Source organism: Sorex fumeus, unplaced genomic scaffold (genome assembly GCF_029834395.1).
Source record: "Sorex fumeus unplaced genomic scaffold, SorFum_2.1 ptg000095l, whole genome shotgun sequence".
NCBI classification, from domain to species: Eukaryota; Metazoa; Chordata; class Mammalia; order Eulipotyphla; family Soricidae; genus Sorex; species Sorex fumeus.
This window is the reverse complement of record NW_026606152.1, coordinates 4,743,288-4,765,407: the sequence shown is the minus strand read 5'-3', so window position 1 is coordinate 4,765,407 and position 22,120 is coordinate 4,743,288. Positions and strand designations below refer to the sequence as shown.

General features: G+C 52.1%; 2 protein-coding genes across 2 annotated transcripts in view; one reads left to right on the top strand and one right to left on the bottom strand.

The window, feature by feature from the left end:
* The window catches only part of CRMP1 (collapsin response mediator protein 1), a 328,086-nt gene that overhangs the window by 82,302 nt on the left and 223,664 nt on the right, over positions 1-22,120 (bottom strand). The window lies entirely within an intron of this gene.
* Positions 1-22,120, top strand: part of STK32B (serine/threonine kinase 32B) — a 210,576-nt gene that overhangs the window by 75,895 nt on the left and 112,561 nt on the right. The window contains exon 3 of the mRNA XM_056132782.1: positions 16,281-16,432. Coding sequence (XP_055988757.1) covers positions 16,281-16,432 — 152 coding nt within the window. The remainder of the gene's footprint in view (positions 1-16,280; positions 16,433-22,120) is intronic.

Genomic DNA, 22,120 nt, shown 5'->3' with positions numbered 1-22,120 from the left:
CCAGTCATATCTTTACTTTCTGTTTCTCATCCCATTTCAAGGTCGATGCAAGGAGTCAGGCATCTATTTTTTAAAACCTGTATTTTAGCAGTTCCATGTTCTAAGCATTCCACTTTTACCCATCCCCGGGCATAGTTTTGTCTCTGAGCTCTTTTCAGCTTTCGTGGCACACTACCCGCTCTCTGAGCATGTGGTCACACGGTGTTTGAATCTGCCATATCAGTCATCATATTGATAGTCTTCTCTTCCCTTGGCTGACTACACTGTTGGTGCAGTGTGGCTGCTAAGTTGTAACTCAGAACCCGTAACCCTGAGAACAGGTTGAACAAAGTCACAGTCTTCTGAAACCTAGATATTTGGGATAATGCAAGTTTCTTAGATGTTTTATTTTTGAGTCATTTTTGAATTGGAGTCATTTTTTGTTCTGGAGGGTGATGCTCTTGGTGATGCTTGGGGTTTACTCCTGGCTCTACACTTGGGGATCACTCCTGGAAGGGCTTGGGGGACCCTTATGGTGCCAGAGATGGACCCTGGGGCGGCCACGTGCAAGGCAAGTGCCCTCCCCACTGTATGATCGCCCTGGTCCAAAAACTGGGGCTGTTTTGAATGACACTCAGACTCTCAGATGGATGCAGAATACACGCAAGCATCCGATATTCAGAAGGGGCTTAGTTTACTTCCAGGCCATCAAGGCCTGCCATGTTCTGGCCCAAATGCAACTAACCTTTGCCTCTTACAGTGAAGGGTTTTGAGTCTTCTTGCAGCCAGAGACAAGAAGAAAACCATCTTCCTGATATCAAACGGATATTTTGACTTTGCTTTCTGCCTTTGCTGGGTTCAGTATCTGGCATTTATCGAAGGTTTTCAAAAAAGATGTTTCATTGCTAAATGATCACAATGGCCTCGGTTATCAGGCAGGAGCAGACGTGAGCTCACAGAGAGTGACGTACACTCTCACACAGGGCCAAGTGGTGCTTGCCCGCACGGCGTGGGCACAGGTCCACGGCCTCTCCGCTCTCCGCAAGGGTCTCTGCAGTGCCCCAAATCCTTTCATGGGTGAGTCCTTAGGCGGGGAGGCATGGCAGGTGGATTTCCATGGATCCGGTGAAAATGCTTCAGATGTGGGAATCAGGTGGGCTCTGATGTTAGTCGTGAGTTCCTCAGAAAGGAAGTTAACTGTGCTGAGGCTTTGTCACTCCCTCTGGGGACAGGAGGGAACAGGACACCCCGTGGGGGGAGCGCTGCTGTCTCTCACAGCCTCAATGCTCCTCACTCTGGGAGCCGTCATAGCGTGCTCCTTTCCGGGAGGGGGCTTCTCCCCTCCATGTGGGCCAGGGACTAGGATTTTGGTCCCCATTCACCCGTGAAGGTGGGCATTGGCCTGACTGTGCCCCTGCCTGGGAGCTACTCAGCTCAGTCCACTTGTGGGCCCAAGAGTGGCCAGAAATGCTTGCTCTGTCTCCACAGGCTGGCCTCTGCACGAGGTCACATCCACTAAGAGAACTGGCCCAAGTAGCTGGTGGCCACCAGCACTGGTGTGGGGTAGGTGGGACTGTGGAAGGAAGGAAGGAGCCCAGAAAGAGTGGCTGCATCGGAGCAGGAGATGGGGCCCCTGGGGCAGAGGGACACCCAGGCCAGGGTTCAGGGCGGATAGAATGGGCATTGCCACCTGTTCTTGCTCCCTGGGCACCCGGCCTACCTCCCACAGCAATCTGAACCCAGGTTCCGGAAGGTGCTAAGGAGAGAACAAACTTGGCACAAGAGTCAAGGTTGCTGGACACTGTCCAGCTGGGCCACGAGGATGAAGACCAGTGGGCATGGAGGTAGCCCTGCCCTGGGGTGCTTGTGCTCCCCCCAGGTGGGACCTGCAGGTGGACCCAGCGTGGCTCTGAGCCATGGAAGGTTCTAGAAGGTTCTGACAGTTTGGGTTTTTCCTCTTCCCTTTGTTGTCGCCGTGACATCTGGGGGCCACTCACTGAATTGTGGTCCTGGGCAGTGGCAGTGACCCAGGACCACATATGGTGCTCTGTGGGGACAGGGATGGGACTGACGGAGGTCACGGCCTCACGCTCCATCCAGGCAGACGCTTGGCCCCTTCCCACCTGCCGGCTTCCCAGCTCTTACCCTGGGCAGCAGCAAACCACAGGTCTGCAGGGCCTGGGCAGGAAGGGCTCTGGCCATGCTGACCCCTGGGCACTCTGTAGTCAGCCAGACAACCACTCTGCTCGCACTGCAGCACGCTTGCAGTCTCGCTGGTCCCTCGCTCGCCACTGTCACTGCGCGGCATGGTCCTCTCCGCTCTGTCTTACGGCAGCCTCTGCCACCACACCTGAGGGCCCCGCGTCTCACTCCACTGAGGTTCCTGCCCATTAGCTCCAGGATCAGTGCTGGCTGTGTAGCAGAGCTCAGAAATGCTCATGCATGATGCACAAGGATACACACGTGCACATGCTTACTAATGCATATGTATATACACACCGAGCAAGCATAGGTCCACGTTCACTTGGCACTCATGGGACTGTGTATATGCACACATTCAACAATGCGGGCAGCGCCAGGTTCAGAAACACACTTCTCAGCGGCATGGAATGTGCAGCTGCTTAATAATGACACACTGAGCACTAAGCAGTGTGCATGCCTTTAACGTGTACGTGCACCCCTGGGAAGCACAGATATGCATTTTTAATGTATGTTGCACTCACTAAGAAACATGTACAGTTTACGCTCATACACATTTTGGGCAGTCTATATGTAAACAATTATATGCACACTCACTAACGGAATAGCACTGTAGCACTGTCCTCCCATTGTTCATCGATTTGCTCGAGCGGGCTGGTAACGTCTCCATTGTGAGACATGTTGTTACTGTGTTTTGGCATATCGAATACGCCACGGGGAGCTTGCCAGGCTTTGCTGTGCAGGCGAGATACTATCGGTAGCTTTCCAGGCTCTCCAAGAGGGGCGGAGGAATTGAACCCAGGTTGGCCAGGTCGGCCGCGTGCAAGGCAAACACCCTACCCGCTGGGCTATCACTCCAGCCCGACTAATGGAATATATGTCCATAAATGCATGCACACACTCACAGGAAGGTATTATATGCACGTTTATTCATGTCGCATGCACTCACTATGTAGAATATATGTTAATGTCTGGGCACACTTACTGGAATGTTACACACACATTTATCCAGGTGCATCTTATAGGGAAGCATGCAGGTGCATTTATTAGTGCATGTATCACTGAGAAGCATGCATGTGCATTTCTTGATTCCGCATACCCTGAGCAGCACATGTACACGTCATTTTGTGCTCACTCTGAGCTGCATGTGTACATTTATGGATACATGTGCATCCTTACTGAACAGCATAGATGAACAATTTCTTTTCTTTTTGGGCCACACCCAGTGGTGGTCAGGGTTTACTCCTGGCTTGCATGGACCACTCCCAGTGGGGCTTGGAGGGTCCTATGTGGGGTCAGAGATTGAACCCACCTCAACCACATGCAAGACAAGCGCCCTGCCTGTTGTACTGTTGCTCCAGGCCCCATATATGTAATTTATTTGTGCATGCATTCAGCAAGAAGTGTATATATACATGAATACATGTACACATCACTGGACGGTACTGTGTATGCATTTATTCATGTGCATACACAGAGAAGCATACACATGTGTTATTACTGCATGCACAGTAGAGTCCATACGCATTTGTGACTCCACATACACACGGTGGGAATATGGACATAAACACACATGTCATTGCACATGCACTGAGACATATGTAGGCGTATTCACCAGCTCAGGTGCTGGCTGGCTAGGTACTAGGCTCTGCACACACATGCTCAGTAAGCAGGAGCATCTGCCCGTACCTGAGTACACACACACAGACATAGATGGAACAGCTTTAGAGCGGCCACTGAGTGCATGCACATAGGCGTGTGTCCATGTTTACCTGCATGCCCAGCTGACAGTCTACACGGACATCTCTCCCACACAGTATATAAGACAAGTGCACCTACACCCCCAAGGATCACACCACCTGTGTGCGCACACACATCTTCTTTAGAGGGTACATCCATCAATACAGTGCAGGTGGATCTACAGCGGCAGAAGTCAGAAGCGTATGCTGGCGTGCACAGGCTGGCTGGTGGGGAGGGCTGGCCGCACCCGGGGACCCCAGACCCTCTCACCGCCCGACGCCCCCTCCACAGTCTGCTCAGATCTTATTCCCATGGAACCGTAGGAAGTTCCCTGGGTGCCAGCAGGGCCAGGCTGATGTTTCCCCTTTGCAGTCAACAGGCTCCCTGATTCTGGAGGAGGCGAGAGGCGCCTGGGGGAAGTTTCTGAGGAACTTGCCCAGATGTCTTGCCTGGGCCGGCAGGTGTTCCCTCCACTTAAAGGGCCCTGGGGTAGGAGCAAAATAAACTGACTTAATTAACATTCACAGACCAGCCAGAGGCTGGCTGTGCATAAACCAGCCGAAAGCAGCCCAGTGTTATCTGATAATAGCTCTTTATGTCCCTCAAAGGAAGATGCTGGATGAAATTGAGCAGGAGCTGCACAAATGATCATTCCAGACTCCATGCCAGCTTATTAAGCAACGATGATCGTTCCACACCCAGGCATATCATCAGTCTCCTTCCCGCTCCCACATCTGCATGTGAATTCAGCATGGGAGAAAAAAGATTAATGGTAGAGCAACTGATTCACACCAGGGCGACACAGTCCATCCTGGAATTCAGGGGTGATCTAACTATATAATTTGTAAGTTTGCCACTTAGAGCATTTGATGTGCCAAGGTTCTCTCTTCTTTTCCCCTTAAACTTTTGGGATTGTTGGGGTTGTGTAAGTTGCTGGCCCATTGGAAGAGGGGCAGCAGGTGGGGTGACACCTGGGCTTTGAGTGGGACACCAGAGTCCAGGTCGAGGCTTCGTCCCTCATTACTGCAGGTACGGATGCGGGCTCTGCGGCGGATGCCATGAGTCTGACAGTGTCATGAAGAGACGGTCACAAACACCAGCACCAGCAAAGCCATCTCAGCAATAGCAGCATCTTCAGAATTTGTCCAAGTTGTGACCAGGAGTGTAGGACAGTTCCTCTGGAACAGAGTACTGGGGAAGGGGACCCTTTGAGAAGGAAATACTCTTCACTAAGAAGGAGAGAGACCATGTGCAGTTCTGAGGGAAAGAACATTCCAGACCAAAGAGGTGGCATGTGCAAAGGTCCTGCAGCAGGGACAGTCTGTTGTGGGGTCAGTGGTCACAGCAGTGTAAAATGCCCGCTGGCACTGTGTCTGCCCAGCTGCAGGGCAAAATGCAGTTCACTCACTTCGAAGATTGTGGTTCAATTGTTTGGCTTCTCTCAGTAGGTGCTACTCACCTAAAGGACCTCTCTGAGAAAGAATTCAGATATGAAGTAATGGAGATGTTCAATGAATTCAATGAAACAGTCAGACAGATATCCAGTAACATGAGAGAGCAGAAATTGGAAAGCTACACACAGAAATGTCACAAATCAAAGATTCCGTAGATGAAATAAAAAACTCAGTCTGTGCCCTCAACAGTAGAATGACCACAGCTGAAGACAGAATCAGTGAGCTGGAAGATCAGCTGCACGAAGCCAACAGGCAACAACAAACAATGACAAGAGACCTCAAAATAGCTCGAGAGCGAATCAGAGTCCTAGGAGATGATTCCAAGAGGAACAACATTAGAATCATTGGAGTATCAGAAGCTCAGGGAAACAATCCCAGTGAAAAATCCACGGTTAAACAAATCATTGCGGAAAAGTTCCCAGAGCTGCACAGTGCAGCCATTCAGATTCAAGGAGCCCGAAGGGTGACAGCTAAAAGAGACCCTAACAAACACACTCCAAAACATATCATAGTTAGAATCGTGGATGCCGCAGATAGAGACACAATACTGCAAGCAGCAAGGTTAAAGAAGGAAATCACATACAAAGGAGCACCCCTTAGATTCACAGCAGACCTATCAGAGGAAACCCTCTAAGCCCGAAGGCAATGGCGGGATATAGTGAAAAAACTCACTGAAATGAACACTTCACCAAGAATACTCTATCCGGCTAAACTCTCACTCAAACTTGAAGGAACTGTACACTATTTTCTGGATAAACAGCAGCTCAGGAGCTTCATAGACTCAAAACCAAACCTAAAAGAAGGGCTAAAGGGGCTACTATAAGACAAGACAAACTCTACAAGCCCAACAGACCCTTACAGAAAGATGACACAAAACCCCATAACAATAATCTCTCTCAACGTCAACAGTCTAAATTCACCAATTAAGAGACACAGAGTGGCAAAATGGATTCAGAGACAGAACCTAACATTCTGCTGCCTACAAGAAACTCATCTCAACAGTCAGAGCAAACACAGACTCAAAGTGAAAGGACGGAAAATAATCCTGCAAGCAAACAGCTCCCTCAAAAAAAGCTGGGGTGGCCATACTAGTATCTGGCAACATAAATTTCAGGTTGAAAAAGATTAGAAAGGACAGCAAAGGCCATTTTCTATTCATAAAGGGATACGTACAACAGGAAGAAATCACACTCTTAAATGTATACGCACCTAATGAGGGATCAGCTAAATATTTAAAACAACTGCTAACAGATTTTAAGGAGGACATTGCTAGCAACACAATAGTAGCTGGAGACTTCAACATAGCCTTATCACCTCTGGATAGCTCAACAAGAACAGAACTCAGCAAGGAAACATTGGCTTTGAAGGAAGAAATAGAAAAGAGAGGACTTATAGACCTATACAGGGCTTTACACCCCCAAAAGAAAGAATACACATTCTTCTCCAGTGCACAGGGAACATTTTCCAAATTAGACCATGTGCTAGGCCACAAAACATACCTCAGTAGAATCAGGAAGATAAAAATAGTATCAACAATCTTTTCAGACCACGATGCACTGAGAATAGAAGTGAATCACACACAGACACCAAATCAAACACCTGGAAACTAAACAACTTAATGTTGAACAACGAGTGGGTCAGGAAGGAAGTCAAGGATGAAATCAAGATACCTGGAAACAAATGAGAATGAAGACATGAACTACCCGAACCTATGGGATGCAGCTAAAGGTGTGTGAAGGGGGAAATATATAGCTCTGCAAGCATTTCTCAGGAAGGAAGAAAGGGCCTGCATAAACAACTTGACTTCACAGCTCAAGATCTTAGAAAAGGATCAACAAAAGGAGCCCAAATCAGGCAGAAGGAAAGAGATCATAAAACTTAGAGCAGAAATCAACGACATGGAAACCAAAAAAAACAGTCCAAAAGATCAATGAAACCAAAAGCTGCTTCTTCGAGAAAATAAACAATATAGATAAACCACTAGCAAGACTCACAAAGAAAGAGAGAGAACCCTAATAAACCAAATCAGAAATGAGAAGGGGGATATCACAACAGAAACCAAAGAAATTCAAAAGATCATTAGAGACTACTTTGAAAGTCTGTATGCCACAAAACAAGAGAACCTAGAAGAAATAAATAAATTCCTGGATTCCTATAATCTCCCAAGGTTGAATCAAGAAGATCTAGAGTAGCCGAATAGACCTATTAACATCAAGGAAATTGAAACTGTAATCAAAAGTCTTCTCAAAAACAAAAGCCCAAGTCCAGATGGATTCATTAGTGAATTTTTCCAAACATTTAAAGAGAACCTATTGCCAGTTCTTCTCAAGCTTTTCTAGGAAATTGAAGAAACAGAAACTCTCCCAAACAGTTTCTATGTAGCCCATATCTCTCTAATACCAAAAGGAAACAAAGAACCCACAAGAAAAGAAAACTACAGGCCAGTATCCCTGATGAACACGGGTGTGAAGATTCTCAACAAAATACTAGCAAATAGAATTCAACAACTCAACAACAAAGATCATACACCATGACCAAGTGGGATTCATCCCGGGCTTGCAAGGGTGGTTTAACATTCGGAAATCAATCAACATAATCCATCATATCAACAAAAGAAATGATAAAAGGCATATGATCATATCAATAGATGGAGAGAAAGCATTTGACAAGATCCAGCACCCATAAAATGGGTATAGAGGGGACTTTCCTCAATGTAGTTAAAGCCATCTACCACAAGCCTACAGCAAGCATCATCCTCAATGGGGAAAACTGAGAGCCTTCCCTCTAAGATGAGGGATGAGACAAGGATGCTCACTCTCTCCACTGCTGTTCAGTGTAGTACTGGAAGTGCTTGCAATAGCGGTCAGGCAAAAAAAGATATTAAGGGCATTCAGGGAGTAAAGGAAGAAATCAAGCTCTCACTATTCACAGATGATATGATACTATACTTAGAGAACCCTAAAACCTCTACCAAGAAACTCCTAGAAACAATAGACTTTTATAGTAAAGTTGCAGGCTATAAAATCAATACCCAAAAGTCCGTGGCTTTCCTATACGCAAATAGTGAGAAGAAAGTGACATGATAAAAACAATCCCGTTCACAATTGTGCCTCAGAAAATCAAGTACCTAGGAATCAGCTAACTAAGGAAGTAAAGGACCTGTACTAAGAAAACTACAAAATGCTACTTCAGGAAATAAAAAAAAGGGCACGAGGAAATGGAAAAATATCCCCTGTATATGGATCGGAAGAATTAACATTGTCAAAATGGCAATACTTCCCAAATTCAATGCGATCCCTATTACGATGCCCATGACATTATTCAAACAAATTGAGCAAACACTCCTGAAATTCATATGAAATAATAAACCCCCACGAATAGCTGAAGCAGTTCTTGGGTGTGTAACCACACAAAAAGGACAGGCAAGGGAGCGGCAGCAGCCTATCTGCCGCCCGCGTTCGGTGGTCTCAGGCTGTTTCCCGACTCCAGGGAGGTCGATGGCGATGGTGAGGCGAAGGAAGGAACGAGGGCCAGGCTTGTTGGTCTTAGTAGCAATTTATTACATGGAAGAGATGTATGTCATGGAGGCCCCAGGATCTCTCAAGCACGTGCTCCTTTGTCCCCTCAGCTTCTGTCCTCAGCCCCATCTTCCCAGGTTCTCTGAGGCACATGTCCCCCAGAGAACCCTGCAGTCTCCCTTATGTAGATCATGGTACCTCTAAAGGGCGCAATATAGTGATGTCATCAAAAGGAGTTACAGAAAGAACATTGAGGTGGCAAACCATACATTGTTTCTTTAATTCTGCAGGCCAGTAATCCTGGCCTCACCTTTACAAGCTACAAGCACTTGGATTTGCATCCCAAAGACCAGCCTGACAAGAGCTGGGAATCTACATCCCAAAGATCAGGCCTGGCTAGCACCTGAGATCTGCATATCCAAGACCAGCTAGGTTTCTGTGAGAAAAGGGAAACTGCCTCAATATACTGAAATCATTTACTGAAGGCAGTTTGAAGGGGAGAAAGTTCAGTCTCACCCAAGCTAGTCAGGACACACAGGAAAACTGCTTCTAGGACAGATTCTCATTCAGCAGATCAACCCACCCTAGAACAGATTTCCCTGGATGTGTTTCTCCTCTCCTTGTCCGACCAACATATAAGCATACATAATATAAATCATTTTGTATGGACACAGTAAGAAATACTTTGAGCTTATAGAATTGCTCTCCTAGGGCCATCTCGATCTCAGACTGCAGTGCTCAGGCCAGATATCTTTCCTATTCCTAGCAGCAGGGTCCTAGTCTCGTCATTACTTTTGGATTATGACAGCATTTGCCTATGATCAAACTCATAACCTATAGTTAAGAATCGTGGCACCTTGGCCTGGCCCATCGCGATGCCAGGGTAGCACATAACTTACCGGCTTGCCCTGGTTCCATCCAGTCTCACGTCGGGACCCTGCCCTTGGGGTGCTAGGAAGTGAGGGCAACTGAGGCTTAAGTTGAGAAGGCAGATGCCCAGGAGTGAATAATATTCAAAGCCAATTAAGTCCTAAGTTATAAAGCATAATCTTAATTGTCTTCCTGTATCTATGCAAAAAGGCCATTGCATCAAACTATTCAAAAGACATAAGGAGAGGCGAAAGTCAATATTAACTTACAGTACAGCTTCAGTGTCTAAGAAAGATGAAACCTTACAAATTGGTTGGGGAAAAGAGCATAGAAGTAGTTACAGATAAACAAAGTAATGGGAATGACTCGGGAGCACTGTGGTAGGTGCAACCTGATAAACCTAAGCTCCTTGTACTCCAACACTTGGGAAAAAGAAAATGGGAGGAATCAACCTCCCTAACTTCAGACTCTACTACAAAGCAGTAATAATTAAAACAGCATGGTACTGGAACAAAGGCAGAGCTGCAGACGAATGGAACAGGGTTGAATATACTGACATCTCTCCCCAAACATATGGTCATCTAATCTTTGATAAAAAGAAATGTGAAGTGGAGTAAGGAAAGCCTCTTTAACAAATTGTGCTGGCATCACTGGACGGCTACATGCAAAAAAATGGGCTCAGAACTCTGCCTAACACCATGTACAAAAGTAAGATCAAAATGGATTAAAGACCTCAACATCAGACTGGAATCAATAAGGTACATTGAAGACAAAGTTGGCAAAACCCTCCATGACATTGAAGCTAATGGTATCTTCAAAGCTGTCATGCCACTGGCCAAGCAAGTGAAAACAGAGATAGACAAATGGGACTATCTTAAACTAAGAAGCTTCTGCACCTCAAAAGAAACAGTGAGCAAAATACAAAGTCTACAGAATGGAAAAGGATATTCCCCCAATACCCATCTGACAAGGGATTGATATCAAGGATATACAAAGTACTGGTTGAAGTCCACAAGAAAAAACATCCAACCCCATCAAAAAATGGGGCTACGAAATGAAAAGAAACTTTCTCGAAGAAGAAATCCAAATGGCAAAAAGGCACATGAGAAAATGCTCTACATCATTAATCATCAGGGAGATGCAGATCAAAACAACAATGAGATATCATTTCACACCACAGAGACTGGCCCACATCCACAAGAACAAAAGCAACCAGTGTTGGCGCGGATGTGGCGAGAAAGGGACACTCCTTCACTGCTGGTGGGAATGCCGACTGGTTCAGCCCTTTTAGAAAACAGTATGGACGATTCTCAAAAAATTAGAAATTGAGCTCCGATTTGATTCAGCAATATCACTCCTGGGAATATACCCCGGAGAGGCAAAAAAAGTATAGTCGAAGTGATATCTGCACTTGTTTGTTCATTGCAGCACTGTTTACAATAGCCAGAATCTGGAAAAATAACCTGAGTGCCCAAGAACAGATGACTGGTTAAAGAAACTTTGGTACATCTACACAATGGAGTACTATGTAGCTGTTAGAAAAGATGAAGTCATGAAATTTACATACGAGTGGCACTACATGGAAAGTATCATGCTAAGCGAAATCAGTCAGAAAGAGAGGGACAGACAGAGAAAGATTGCATTCATCTGGGGAACGTAAAGTAACAAAATAGGAGACTAACACCCAAGAATAGCCAAGATAAGTACCAGGAGGTTTACTCCATGGCTTGGAGGCTAGCCGCACACGCTTGGGGAAAAGGCAGCTCAGATAGAGAAGGGAGCACCAAGTAAAGGGTGTTGGGAAGATCCTCCCAAGATGGGAGATGCATGCTATAGTCTATAGTAGACTACTTTCTACTATCGTAGAAAATAGACTATAGACCGAACATGATTGCCACTCTATGCCTCTTTTGTAAACCATAGCACCCAAAAGGAGAGAGAGAACAAAAGGGAATGCCCTACCACAGAGGCAGGGTGGGATGGGAGTGGTGGGGTAGTGGGAGGGATGCTGGGAGCATTGGAAGTGGAGAATGGGCACTGGTGGAGGGATGGGTACTCACTTAATCACTTATCACTTAACTTCCCGTTAGTCATCGATTTGCTCGAGCGGGCGCCAGTAACATCTCCATTTGTCCCTGTCGCGTGCTAGTGTAGCCCAATGGCATCTGTTCGCTCTGGGAACATGAAGAGCCTCAAACCGATCGTTCATGATCTTCACGAAGAAGTCTGACCATCTGGTAGGTGGGCGGCCACGCAGTCTTTTGTCATCCTGTGGAATCCAGTCAGTAACAGCTCTAGTCCAGCGGTCATCTTTAAATCTCATTACATGACCAGCCCATCTGATTTTTGACACCTTGGCAAATGAGACAGCATCCCTGATTCTTGATCGTCGCCGGATGTCGGAACTCTGGATTCTTTCTCTCATTTGAGTGAAACGTGATATTCCAAGCATAGCTCTTTCTATTCTTCTTTGGGACTCCTGAATAGCGTTCTCATCCTGTTTGCGTAGGGCCCAGGTCTCTGAGGCATTATGTTAATGCAGGAAGAACAGTGGAATCAAAGAGATGTGCCCGGAGCCGGACGTTCTTCGTCCTCTTAGCTATTTCTTCGACGTTCTTGAAGGCGTTCATTGTATAACTGAAACCCAAGCACAAAAATTTGTAAGTCTACAACTGTACCTCATGGTGTTTCACTAATAAAAATTTTTTTAAAAAGACCCTAAAAAAAGTGTTTGGCTTCTGAAATCTGCCAGGGTAGAGATGACACCAAGCGCTGTAAGACCTCCCCGTGCCCACACTTCTCAGCCACGACGCTGCTTCTGCATTTCCGAGCGTGGAGGCACTGGCAGCCCCTGGCATGGTTTCCTGGGCGGCCCCACACCTGAGAAACGCAGGCTCCACACTGGACCGACTGCCCTGGGACCAGATCCTGCAGCACTCATTGTTCTCACGTGTCCCTGAGACGTCCCGTGCGTCCGCTGCGGAACTCATCCCCAGCTGTCCTGTCAGGGTTGGGAGCGCTGGGCTGATCTGCGTGTTCATCCCGACGCATGCGGGGTTTTCGCCTGATATCCCTGGGCCGCAGAGGAGCCGGCTACTGGAAGGCAGGAAACCAGGGACGTCCAGCCCGCCACCCCTTCGGACTTGCTTCTCAAGCCTCTTTGCGCCTCTCAACTTCCTTTATTTCTTTCCTTTGTTCATTCATGGTTGATTGTTCACCGAACATCCGTTAGGCAGGACCCTGAGAAGCTCCCCAGGGCCAGGGCAGGGCAGGGACCCCCAGATGCCCAGCATCTCCCTGTGTCCCCGTGTGGTCTGTGGTTTGGCTCTGAGTTTCCCTTCCCTAAGACAGTGCCAGCTGGAACTCCCTAGGGACCCCTTTTATTTTTATCTATTCATTTGGCTTGGGGGCCACACCTGGCTGTGCTCAGGGCTGACTCCTGGCTCTGTGCTCAGGGAATCATTCCTAGAGGGTTTCGGGGACCATATGGGATGCTGGGGATCAAACCTGTGTCGGCCGCATGCAAGGCCAGCGCCCTCCCCTCTGTCGATGGCTCCGGGCCCTGGTGTCCCCTTTAACGTCTGTCCCCTCCTTACAGGCCCCGTCTTCAAAGGCAGTCAGGCCTGGTGGTCGGCACCTCACAGGGCCTTGGGTCATGTTTCTGACCATCTCACCAAGCCAAGGAAGGACAAGACTGGTGGTGAGGGAGAAAGTTGAGATTTGTAGCTATTCCCTTTGTCCAGGAGGCAGGCCTTCCCTAGAAGCTTCCAAGAAGACTAATATCGTCTCATTGGCCACCTCTTACTGCAAGGGACTGTTTAGTGCATTGTCTTCCTGGAGAGGCTGTCCTATCATGGGTGAAGAATGGGGGGCACACCAGTCGCTGCTCGCAATGACCGTCTCCCACCCACCATGGGCGTCTGTGCTCCCCACCTGCGACCATCCTTAACCGGATTGGTTTCCCACCGGGGCTGACTGGGAGAGGCGCCCTCCTGCAGCACCAGCTTTGCCAGCCACATTACACTGAACGCCCCTCAGGGCTGGGCTCTCCTGCCGCTGCAGCTGACTTGTTGACGTGCCCACGGGACGTGGGGGTCTTTCACCGCCGGGCCCCGGGCTCTGGGTGGAGAGGACACACGCACAGGCCAGAAGTTTCCAGCAGGTTCCCCGCTGCCTGTTCTCCATACCCTGCTGGGGCCCTGTCAGAACCACTGCGGCGTGGAGCTGGCCCGGAGCCCCTCGTTCTCTCCCTGGGGCCTTCTCATCTGTCTGGGACCCCTCCCACTTTTGGGCACGCGGCAGGTCTCGGCTGCCTAAAGCCAGTCACATCTGCAGCTTCAACCTCAGGCAGTGGGGTCAGCCGCAGAGAAGGAGATGGACGGACACATGGGGACTGTCCAAGCTTGAGGTGGCCTCTCGGGCTGGACATTCACGCAGGAGAGCGCCACCCCCGCCGTGGCCACTCTCTCGGGAGCCGCTGTTGAGGTGACAGGACAGCAAGGACTTATGTCCTTGGGCCCGGCGGCCCGAGGACGCAGCTGGGGCTCCACACTGCTGGCCAGCAGCGCCCGCGTGCCCAGGGAGGCCCGGCACACTCCAGCTCCAACCCTGCCCATGTCACCCTCAACACATCAGGGACCTGAGCTGTTTCATTCTCTTCTTTCCTGGGCATATTTTTGCTTTCCCTGTAGTCGATTGGACTCTTCTGGGCACATTTTTGCTTGCCTGGATTCTGTTTTCAAAGACCTAAACTGTCCTGTCCAGGGGACAGTCCAGTGTGGGGCCGTCGTTGGGAAGAGTCTCCCACACTTGGCAGCTGTACTCTGACCCTGTCGCGGAACCCCACAGCTCGGTGGGTCCCTGCAAACATGATGAAGGATGTCCCGTTTCCTAATTGAATCAGACTAATGAGGAGTGTTAATTGGGCGCGGGCCCAGTCGCTCCTTCTCTGCCTCATTAGTCTGAGCTGCCCCCCACCCGCGGGGACCCTGTTCTTCTTTAGCTGGGACCTGGGTGCAGCCACCTGCCAGTGCGGGGAGCCCAGTTTCCTTCTAGAGCCTGCTCAGGTCTGTGTGTGGCCCTCCCTGTGCCGGGGCCAGGCTCCCCTCCTGAGGGCACCCTCCTCTGTGCCCCCCGGGCGTAGGAGTACCAGCAGCACCTGGGGGTGACGGCCACAGGGGGGGACGCCTAGGGCAGGGGGTGCCAGTGCTGCAGTTGGGGGGTAGTGGGGTCGAGCCAGTGGGCCCAGTGTCCAGAGAGGGGCTGGGAGTCCCGGGTGCGGGTGGGTTTGAGAGCAGGCCTGGAGGGGTGGGGCATGGGGTGGAGTGGGCGCCCTCTGGAAAGGTGTGGACAGACAGAGGTGCCCTAGAGTCCTGGGCCGAGAGGGGGCCTGTGTGCTCTCACTCCTGGTGGCCCGTGTCCCCTCTCTCCCAGGTGGCCCTTGTCCCCTCACACCTGGTGACCAGGAGCCCTGTGAGGGTGGCACAAAGGTTCCCTGGAGAGTGAAGCAGAAGGTCATGAGGCGCCTTTGGCCTAGAGCCAGGCTGTGGACACCACGCACCGCCACGAGTGACCCCTGCTCACTGCTGGGTGTGGCTAAAAGTGACACAAAGGTGGAAATTCCTCATGACCCAGTGATACCACTCTGGGCCTCTATTTTCATGGTTCCTGGGAGCTGGGGGTACCTGGCTGCTCCCCGCAGTGCTCCGGGGCTGCCGTGTGGTGCTGGGACAGAGCCGGGCTCGGCAGCACTGAGGATTTAACCTGGGAAGGTGGAGGGTGTCATTGGGGATCAGTGACCTCCGGACCCACAACCCCCCACGCGAGCCCTGCCCCAGCAGCACTCATACCCGGAGCTGCCCGGGCGGCACCCCCATCCCTTGCTTGGAGTCCCCAAGGAGGCCCCCACGCGGGCAGCCTGTGGGTGGGGGGGAGCGGGAGAGTGCAGAGCAGCTGTGTAGGTGCCATCCTGGGTGCACCCAGAGTCGGGATCTTCCTGCAGGTCCCCTGGCAGCTGCCTGGCTCCAGCCCTGCCTGGTCCCTCTTGCTCAGGCCAGCTTGGCGGGGGCAGCGCGTGGACCTTGGGCCTGCAGGAAGCGCTAGGAGAGTTTCAGCGGAAGCTCGCAGGAGTGGTTGGTGCCTCGTCTTCCCTCGATGGGGCTCCCCGGGCAGGCTGTGCCCATGGCCAGAGCCGCCAAGCTGAGCGGGTAGAGCGGGTGTGTCAGCCGGACCTGCCCACAGCCCCTGCAGTGCAAACCCGAAGCCAGGTACCCAGGAGGGCCAGGGGCCGGCCTTATTTCGGGAAAGACAGTCCTAGGATGGGGTGAGGGCTGCAACCCCAGATGGGATGAACAGACGGACATGTCAGCACTCGCCACACCCCCAGGCTCCACCTGCCCTGACCTGGCTCGGGGGCTCCGGGGACCCCAGCTGGAGCACTGGGCAGTGTGGGGCCCCGAGGCAGGGTCCTGTGTGGGCAGGTGCAGCCGGACACGCCCTGACTCTCCCTGTGCTGCCCCAGGTATGCATTGTGCAGAAGCGCGACACCAAGAAGATGTACGCCATGAAGTACATGAACAAGCAGAAGTGCATCGAGAGGGACGAAGTGCGCAACGTGTTCCGCGAGCTGCAGATCATGCAGGGGCTGGAGCACCCCTTCCTGGTCAACCTGTGGTGAGTGGCTGGGGGGGGGCAGCCTGGAGGGGCTGGGGCCCACCCGTGGCAGGTGCCTTGCCTGGGAAAGGCTCCAGGTTCTGAGGGCGGGGGACCTTTGGGGAGGAAATTTGATAAAAAAAAATTAACAGTAATAAGACTTTTTTATTCATATATTTTTTATTATTTGCTTTTTGGGTCACCCCTGGCAATGCTCAGGGCGCACTCCTAGCTTTGTACTCAGGAACTGCTCTTGGTGGTGCTCAGGGGACTCTATGGAATGCCGGGGGTAGCAACAGGGTCAGCCACGTGCAAGGCAAATGCCCTCCCTGCTGTGCTTCACTTTGGTCTCAAGTTTATTGTTTTATTATTTATTTATTTATTGCTTTTTGGGCCACATCCAGTGATGTACAGGGGTTAATCCTGGCTCATGCACTCAGGAATCACTCCTTGCGGTGCGCGGGAGGCCATATGGGATGCCGGGAGTCGTACCTGGGTTGGCCGTATGCAAGGCAAATGCCCTCCCCACTGTGCTGTCGCTCCAGCCCCCTCGAGTTCATTGTTTTAAAGACAAAACTCCTGTTGTTTGAAGTGCTGTGGTTTACCATACTATTAGTACTATTTTTATGCGCGTGGTTCTGACACCACGAGCGTCACGACAGCACCCACCTCCCACCCCCAAGTACCCCAGCTCCTCCGTTGAAGGCTCCCCACTCAACGCTGTCGCTCAGTTCTCCCGTCGTGTTGCCATCGCCCATTGTTGCTCCCTTGCTGGGGGTCTTTAGGTCCCACCGATGAGACCGTTCCTTGTCTGTCCTGTCCTTTCTCTGACCCCACTCTGTGCGACCCCCTGGTCAGTTCTGTGGACACCTCCAGAACCAGGGTGGCGCTGTTGCAGGCCAGCCACTCCACTCGCCCCGACCCACACTGCAAGGGGTCTTCGGTCTGGTGTGGGGCCAGAGGGACCCCTCCTGGCGGGGCTCTGGGAGCCACAGGGGCTGCCAGGGAGCAAACAGGGTTGGCTGGGTCCAGTCCAGCGCCCTGTGCTGGCTCTCCAGCCTGCAGGTGACAGAGAGCATTTCTCAGCAGAGAAGCAGCAAACCCCAGCAGGGAAGGCGGGTCTCTCTGGGGAACACACCCAGGGGTGTCTCTGAGCACTGACCCCCTTGTCGGCATGACCTTCTGGCATCCAGAGACCAGGACCCCTCTGCCTTTTCAGGCGCAGTGTGGGCTGGGGCACTGTCGCTGCCGTCACTGCAAGCTCGGTAGGGTGCTGGCCGAGTGCCCCCACCACGGCCCCTCTCCAGCTCCTGCACACTTGTTGTCCTTCAGCTCTGGGACGTGGGGGGGCGGGGGCAGCCCCCTGGTTTTCAGTGCTCTGATCAGGGTGTGCAAGACACCCACAGGTTTGTGGCAGGTGCCCTCGGGGCCTGCGAATGTGCGGAGAGTAGGAAACTGCAAGTGTCCAGCTCCATGGGATCCCACCTCAGACCCTCCCGCTTAGTTTTCTCACCTGTTCAGAGAGAGAATACCGCTGTTCATGGCTCGACTGCTTGGAGTTGACCAAGAGGAAAGACTTGAATGCATATTTTCTGTCAAGGTGAATAGTGTTTACTTAAAGAAAGTGTGTGTGTGTGTGGTGTGTATGTGTGTGTGTGAGAGAGAGAGAGGGAGAGAGAGAGGGAGAGAGAGAGGGAGGGAGAGAGAGGAAGGGAGAATAAGTGCGTGGACGGATGGAACGAAAGGATATAAGGACAGTGGGAGCTCCAGAGGGAAGTGAACTTGGACGGTTTGGGATTCATATCATCTTTATTCTTTATTCTTTATCTCTTCCTTTATCTTGGCTTCCTGGGTCACACCTGGTGGTGCTCAGGGCTTACCCTGCACCTCCTGGAACCCTGACTTTGTGCCATGAGAATGTGGACAGAGGGTCCACGGGGTGCCCACCCACAGCAGTCACCCTGACCACTCTTCCCCTGAACTCCACTGCCCTGGGTGCTTACAAGCTGCCTGGGCGGGTCGCCATCTGCCGTGTTTTCGCCGTGTCTTCGCCGCTGCCCATTTCTTGATTCCCCTTTCTCTCCCGCCCTGTCGCAGCAGCTCCAAGGCCGGGGGCTTGTCCAGTGCCATCCCTGTGGGCTGGCGGACCTCCAGCGTGGCCCGGCGCACGCCGCGTGGGAGGCCGTGGCTGCTCGGCTGAATTGGTTGTTTGCCCTCAGTCCACAGTGACTCACACAGGAGACTCTCCGTGGGGGAGAGGAGGCGAGGTCAGTCTGCTGACAGGGCAGAGCCAGCTGGACTCTCCCGGGGTATCCCAGAGTTCCGACGGAAGGTGGATGGACCCTGTGCTTCTGCCCCCACCCAGCACCAGGCGAGGCTCACAGGGTGAGAAGTCACCCAGAAGCAAGCACCCTGGACAGGCAGACCTTCCAGTGCTGTGACCTTACAAATCCTGTCTGACTCTCACTTTTAAGCCTGCCCCGACCCCCCCACTTGGGCCTGCATTTCCCTTTGGTTAGCCCTGGGTAATTCGGTCTGTCCCTGGCTTCTGGGATGGGTCGCCTGCCCCCAGTCAGGCTGGGAATCGAGGCGTCCCTCACATCTCTCCATTTTCTCATTCATGTCTCTTATCCGGCCTTTTGGGTTCCCCTCCCCCCGTCCACTTCTGCCCGCTCAGAGCCTGGTCAGCCCCGTGCCCTTGGACCCACCAGAGAAGGGGTGAAACAACATCGCAAAGGGATGGCCCGCTTGGCTGGCAGCTGGTTCTGGGATGTTGGTAGAGGCCCTTCCTGCAGCCCTTTGGGAGTGCCATGCAAAGGGAGATTTCAGCAGTCGAGCCGGGGAAGAACCAGTCCCGTTTTGCTAAAGGGAAGACAACCTTGGGGGCACGGAGCAGGAAGGGGACTCACTGGATGTCCCTTCACTCCCTAAGCTCGAACCCCTGCTTACCCAGGCATCTGCCCAAGCCCAGGACGTCCACCATCAAGATGGAGATGGATGGACAAGGGGCTGGCAGGGACAGGCTAACGGCCACCCCAAGAGCAGACCTGCAGAGAAGCAGGAGGGGCAGCAAGCAGAGGGGTGGGGGGTGGTCACTGTCCTGGGCCTGCCTCACGTGGCCGCAGCTACCCAAGGCAGCTGAGGGGTCAGGCCGAGCGCCCCCTGGGGGTCAGGCTTCACTCTGTGAGTTGGGATTCTCCCCACCCTCTTTCGTTCCTTTCCTTCTCTCGCACTTTGCTGCAAACGTGGCTTGGACACACATGCTCACACATGTGTGCGCGCGCGCACACACACACACACACACAAACACACTTTTTTTTAGAATTACACTAAGAGATGGTATCGCCACGTGAGGAATGCATGTGAAAACCTCAAGGGAGTGTGTGAGGTGGCGGTTCTCCTGAGCTGAGCCAGGTTCCGGGCACCCTGGTCACCTGGATGCCTGGTGGGATGCTGTGGGCATGGGCACTGCAGGGAGTAGGCAGGGAGTGTGCTGGGGGACAGGGCGGGTTGGGAGCATGGCGGGGGGGATAGGGCGGGGGGTGGGGCACTGCAGGGGTAGGGCAGGCATATGAGGCCGCTACTGAGTGGGGGGCAGTGGCCAGCAGGGAGGTGGCCCTGCAGGAGGTCCTGAGGGCCGACACAGGGTGAAGCTGCTAGGAGACCCCCGACATCCCCCCCTCTGAGGCTCTGCTCTCACGACCCCCCTTCTCTCATTTGCTGTGTGGCAGAGCAGTGGATGCCCCGCCCTCCCCTCCCCTCCCCTCCTTTTCTTTTTCCTCCCCTCCCCTCCCCTCCCTTTTTTTCTCCCCTCCCCTCCCCTCCCTTTCTTTTTCCTCCCCTCCCCTCCCCTCCTCTCTTAGACTCTCCTTTCTCCTCTCTTCCCCTCCTCTCCCCCCGCCCCCATACTCTCTTTCCTTTTAGATCAAGAGGCCTTGGTCCCACTCCTGGGATTCCCGGCCCACCAGGCTGCGATTCGGTGCAGGGTCTGGGTGCCAGGGATTCCCGGGGTACCCACGAGGTGCTTGGAGGTGCTTTGGGAGGCCCTGTAGACCACAGGAGGCTGTGGTGCTCGGGTCCGTGCAGGCATCCGCTGCAGACAGGGCTTCTGCTCCAACCCCTGGACTAGCTCTCTGGCCCCCACTCAGTGATTTTGAGCGGACCTGTGGATCCTGGTATGTGCTGGAGGTGGGGGCGGATGGGGGTGGGCAGCAGACGCTCGTCCCGCCGCTCCCTCCTTCAGCCCATCCCCAGGCCTCTTTAAGCCCTGCCATGTCCCATGTCGCTTGGTTGGGAGGGACCTTGATGTCCATGCGGAGGGGATGGGCCATTGCTGGGTTCTGGAACTTGATCACGAGGAGCCCCGCAGGGTGGAGACACCAGCATGAGGGGCTGGAGATGGACGTGTGCTAGTCAAGGGCAGTTATGCCTCTTGCTTAGCGTCTCTGTTTGTATTGATGATTATATAGATTTTTATTCTTTCATTCTGGGCTTCCTGAGACTTTTTTTTTAATCTTTGGGTTTGAGTGTCAGTTTTGCCTGCTGTATTTTGGGAGCCATCAAGGTGCTGAGATATTGATTTTCTTGGTGCTTGATGTGTGGGTAATTATATTATTAAATGTATCAGCAGTAGGACTGTCTTGCCTGGAATAAATCCTACTTTGTTGTCCTTGCAGTAAAGTGAGGGTAAAGCTCAGACTTACGGTTCACTGGATGGCCCGTGTCTGCATCTATCACCCTGTCCAGACCCTGCACCATTTCCACATCACACTGAGAATGACACAAAAGTGTGTGAAACCAGGGCCCGGTGCCTGGAACAGTGGATTCCATTTGATGTTGGTTCTTAAGATCACTGAAACACTGAAGTGTAGACCCTCCAGGAGGCCACCGTGCTCTGCCAGACGGTCTCCTGAAAAGTCCTGACCTGAGGCCCAGGCAGCGACGAGGGGGCCTGGTCAGCCGCTAGGGGAGCAGAGAACGGTGAGGCCTGAGATTCTCCGTCCGGCTGCTCAATTTCTCAAAGCTCAGGTGATGCTGGAAGGGCTTGAACTTGGATCTGGGACAAGCAGGAGGGAGGCGTCAGGACTCGCTCTGTGGGGGGGAGTTGGGGAGTCCATTTATCAGGGTGAGGGTAGAACCCTGTGGCCCACTCAGTGGCGTGACCTACTTTCTAGCCCGATAGTCCGTGGGTGATGATGGGGTTCTCCTTCCGGGAGAGGCAGTGTGTCCAGAGGCAGGCGAGGGTGGGCCGGCTGGCACATCACCTGCAAATCCCAAGTCCTCACTGAGCACCTCGGTGGCCTGGTGTGTGTGTGTGTGTGTGTGTGTGTGTGTGTGTGTGTGTGTCTCTGTGTGTCTCTGTGTGTGTGGTGGGTGGGTCGGGGGGCAGATTGTGGTGTCAGGGGGTCTGAAACTCCCGCTGCCACAGCGTTTGTTCCGAGGTCACTCCCCCTTTCTCGTGCAGCACGTCCGTCTGAGGTGCAGTGGGAGGGAAAATCCATCTCAACTCTGACGATTTCCATTCCATTCACAGCCTTGAGGTTGAACTGGGAGTAATGAGATTTCGGATGCACCAGTAACAGATTTTTGCATCTGGGTGCTGATCTCCTGGGAGACCTTACAGAGACCCTCTAGGAGACATTATACATCATAGTGGCCACCTAGCTGGCCCTTCTCGACACCAAGTCCAGCTAAAGTCGGGGCCATGAG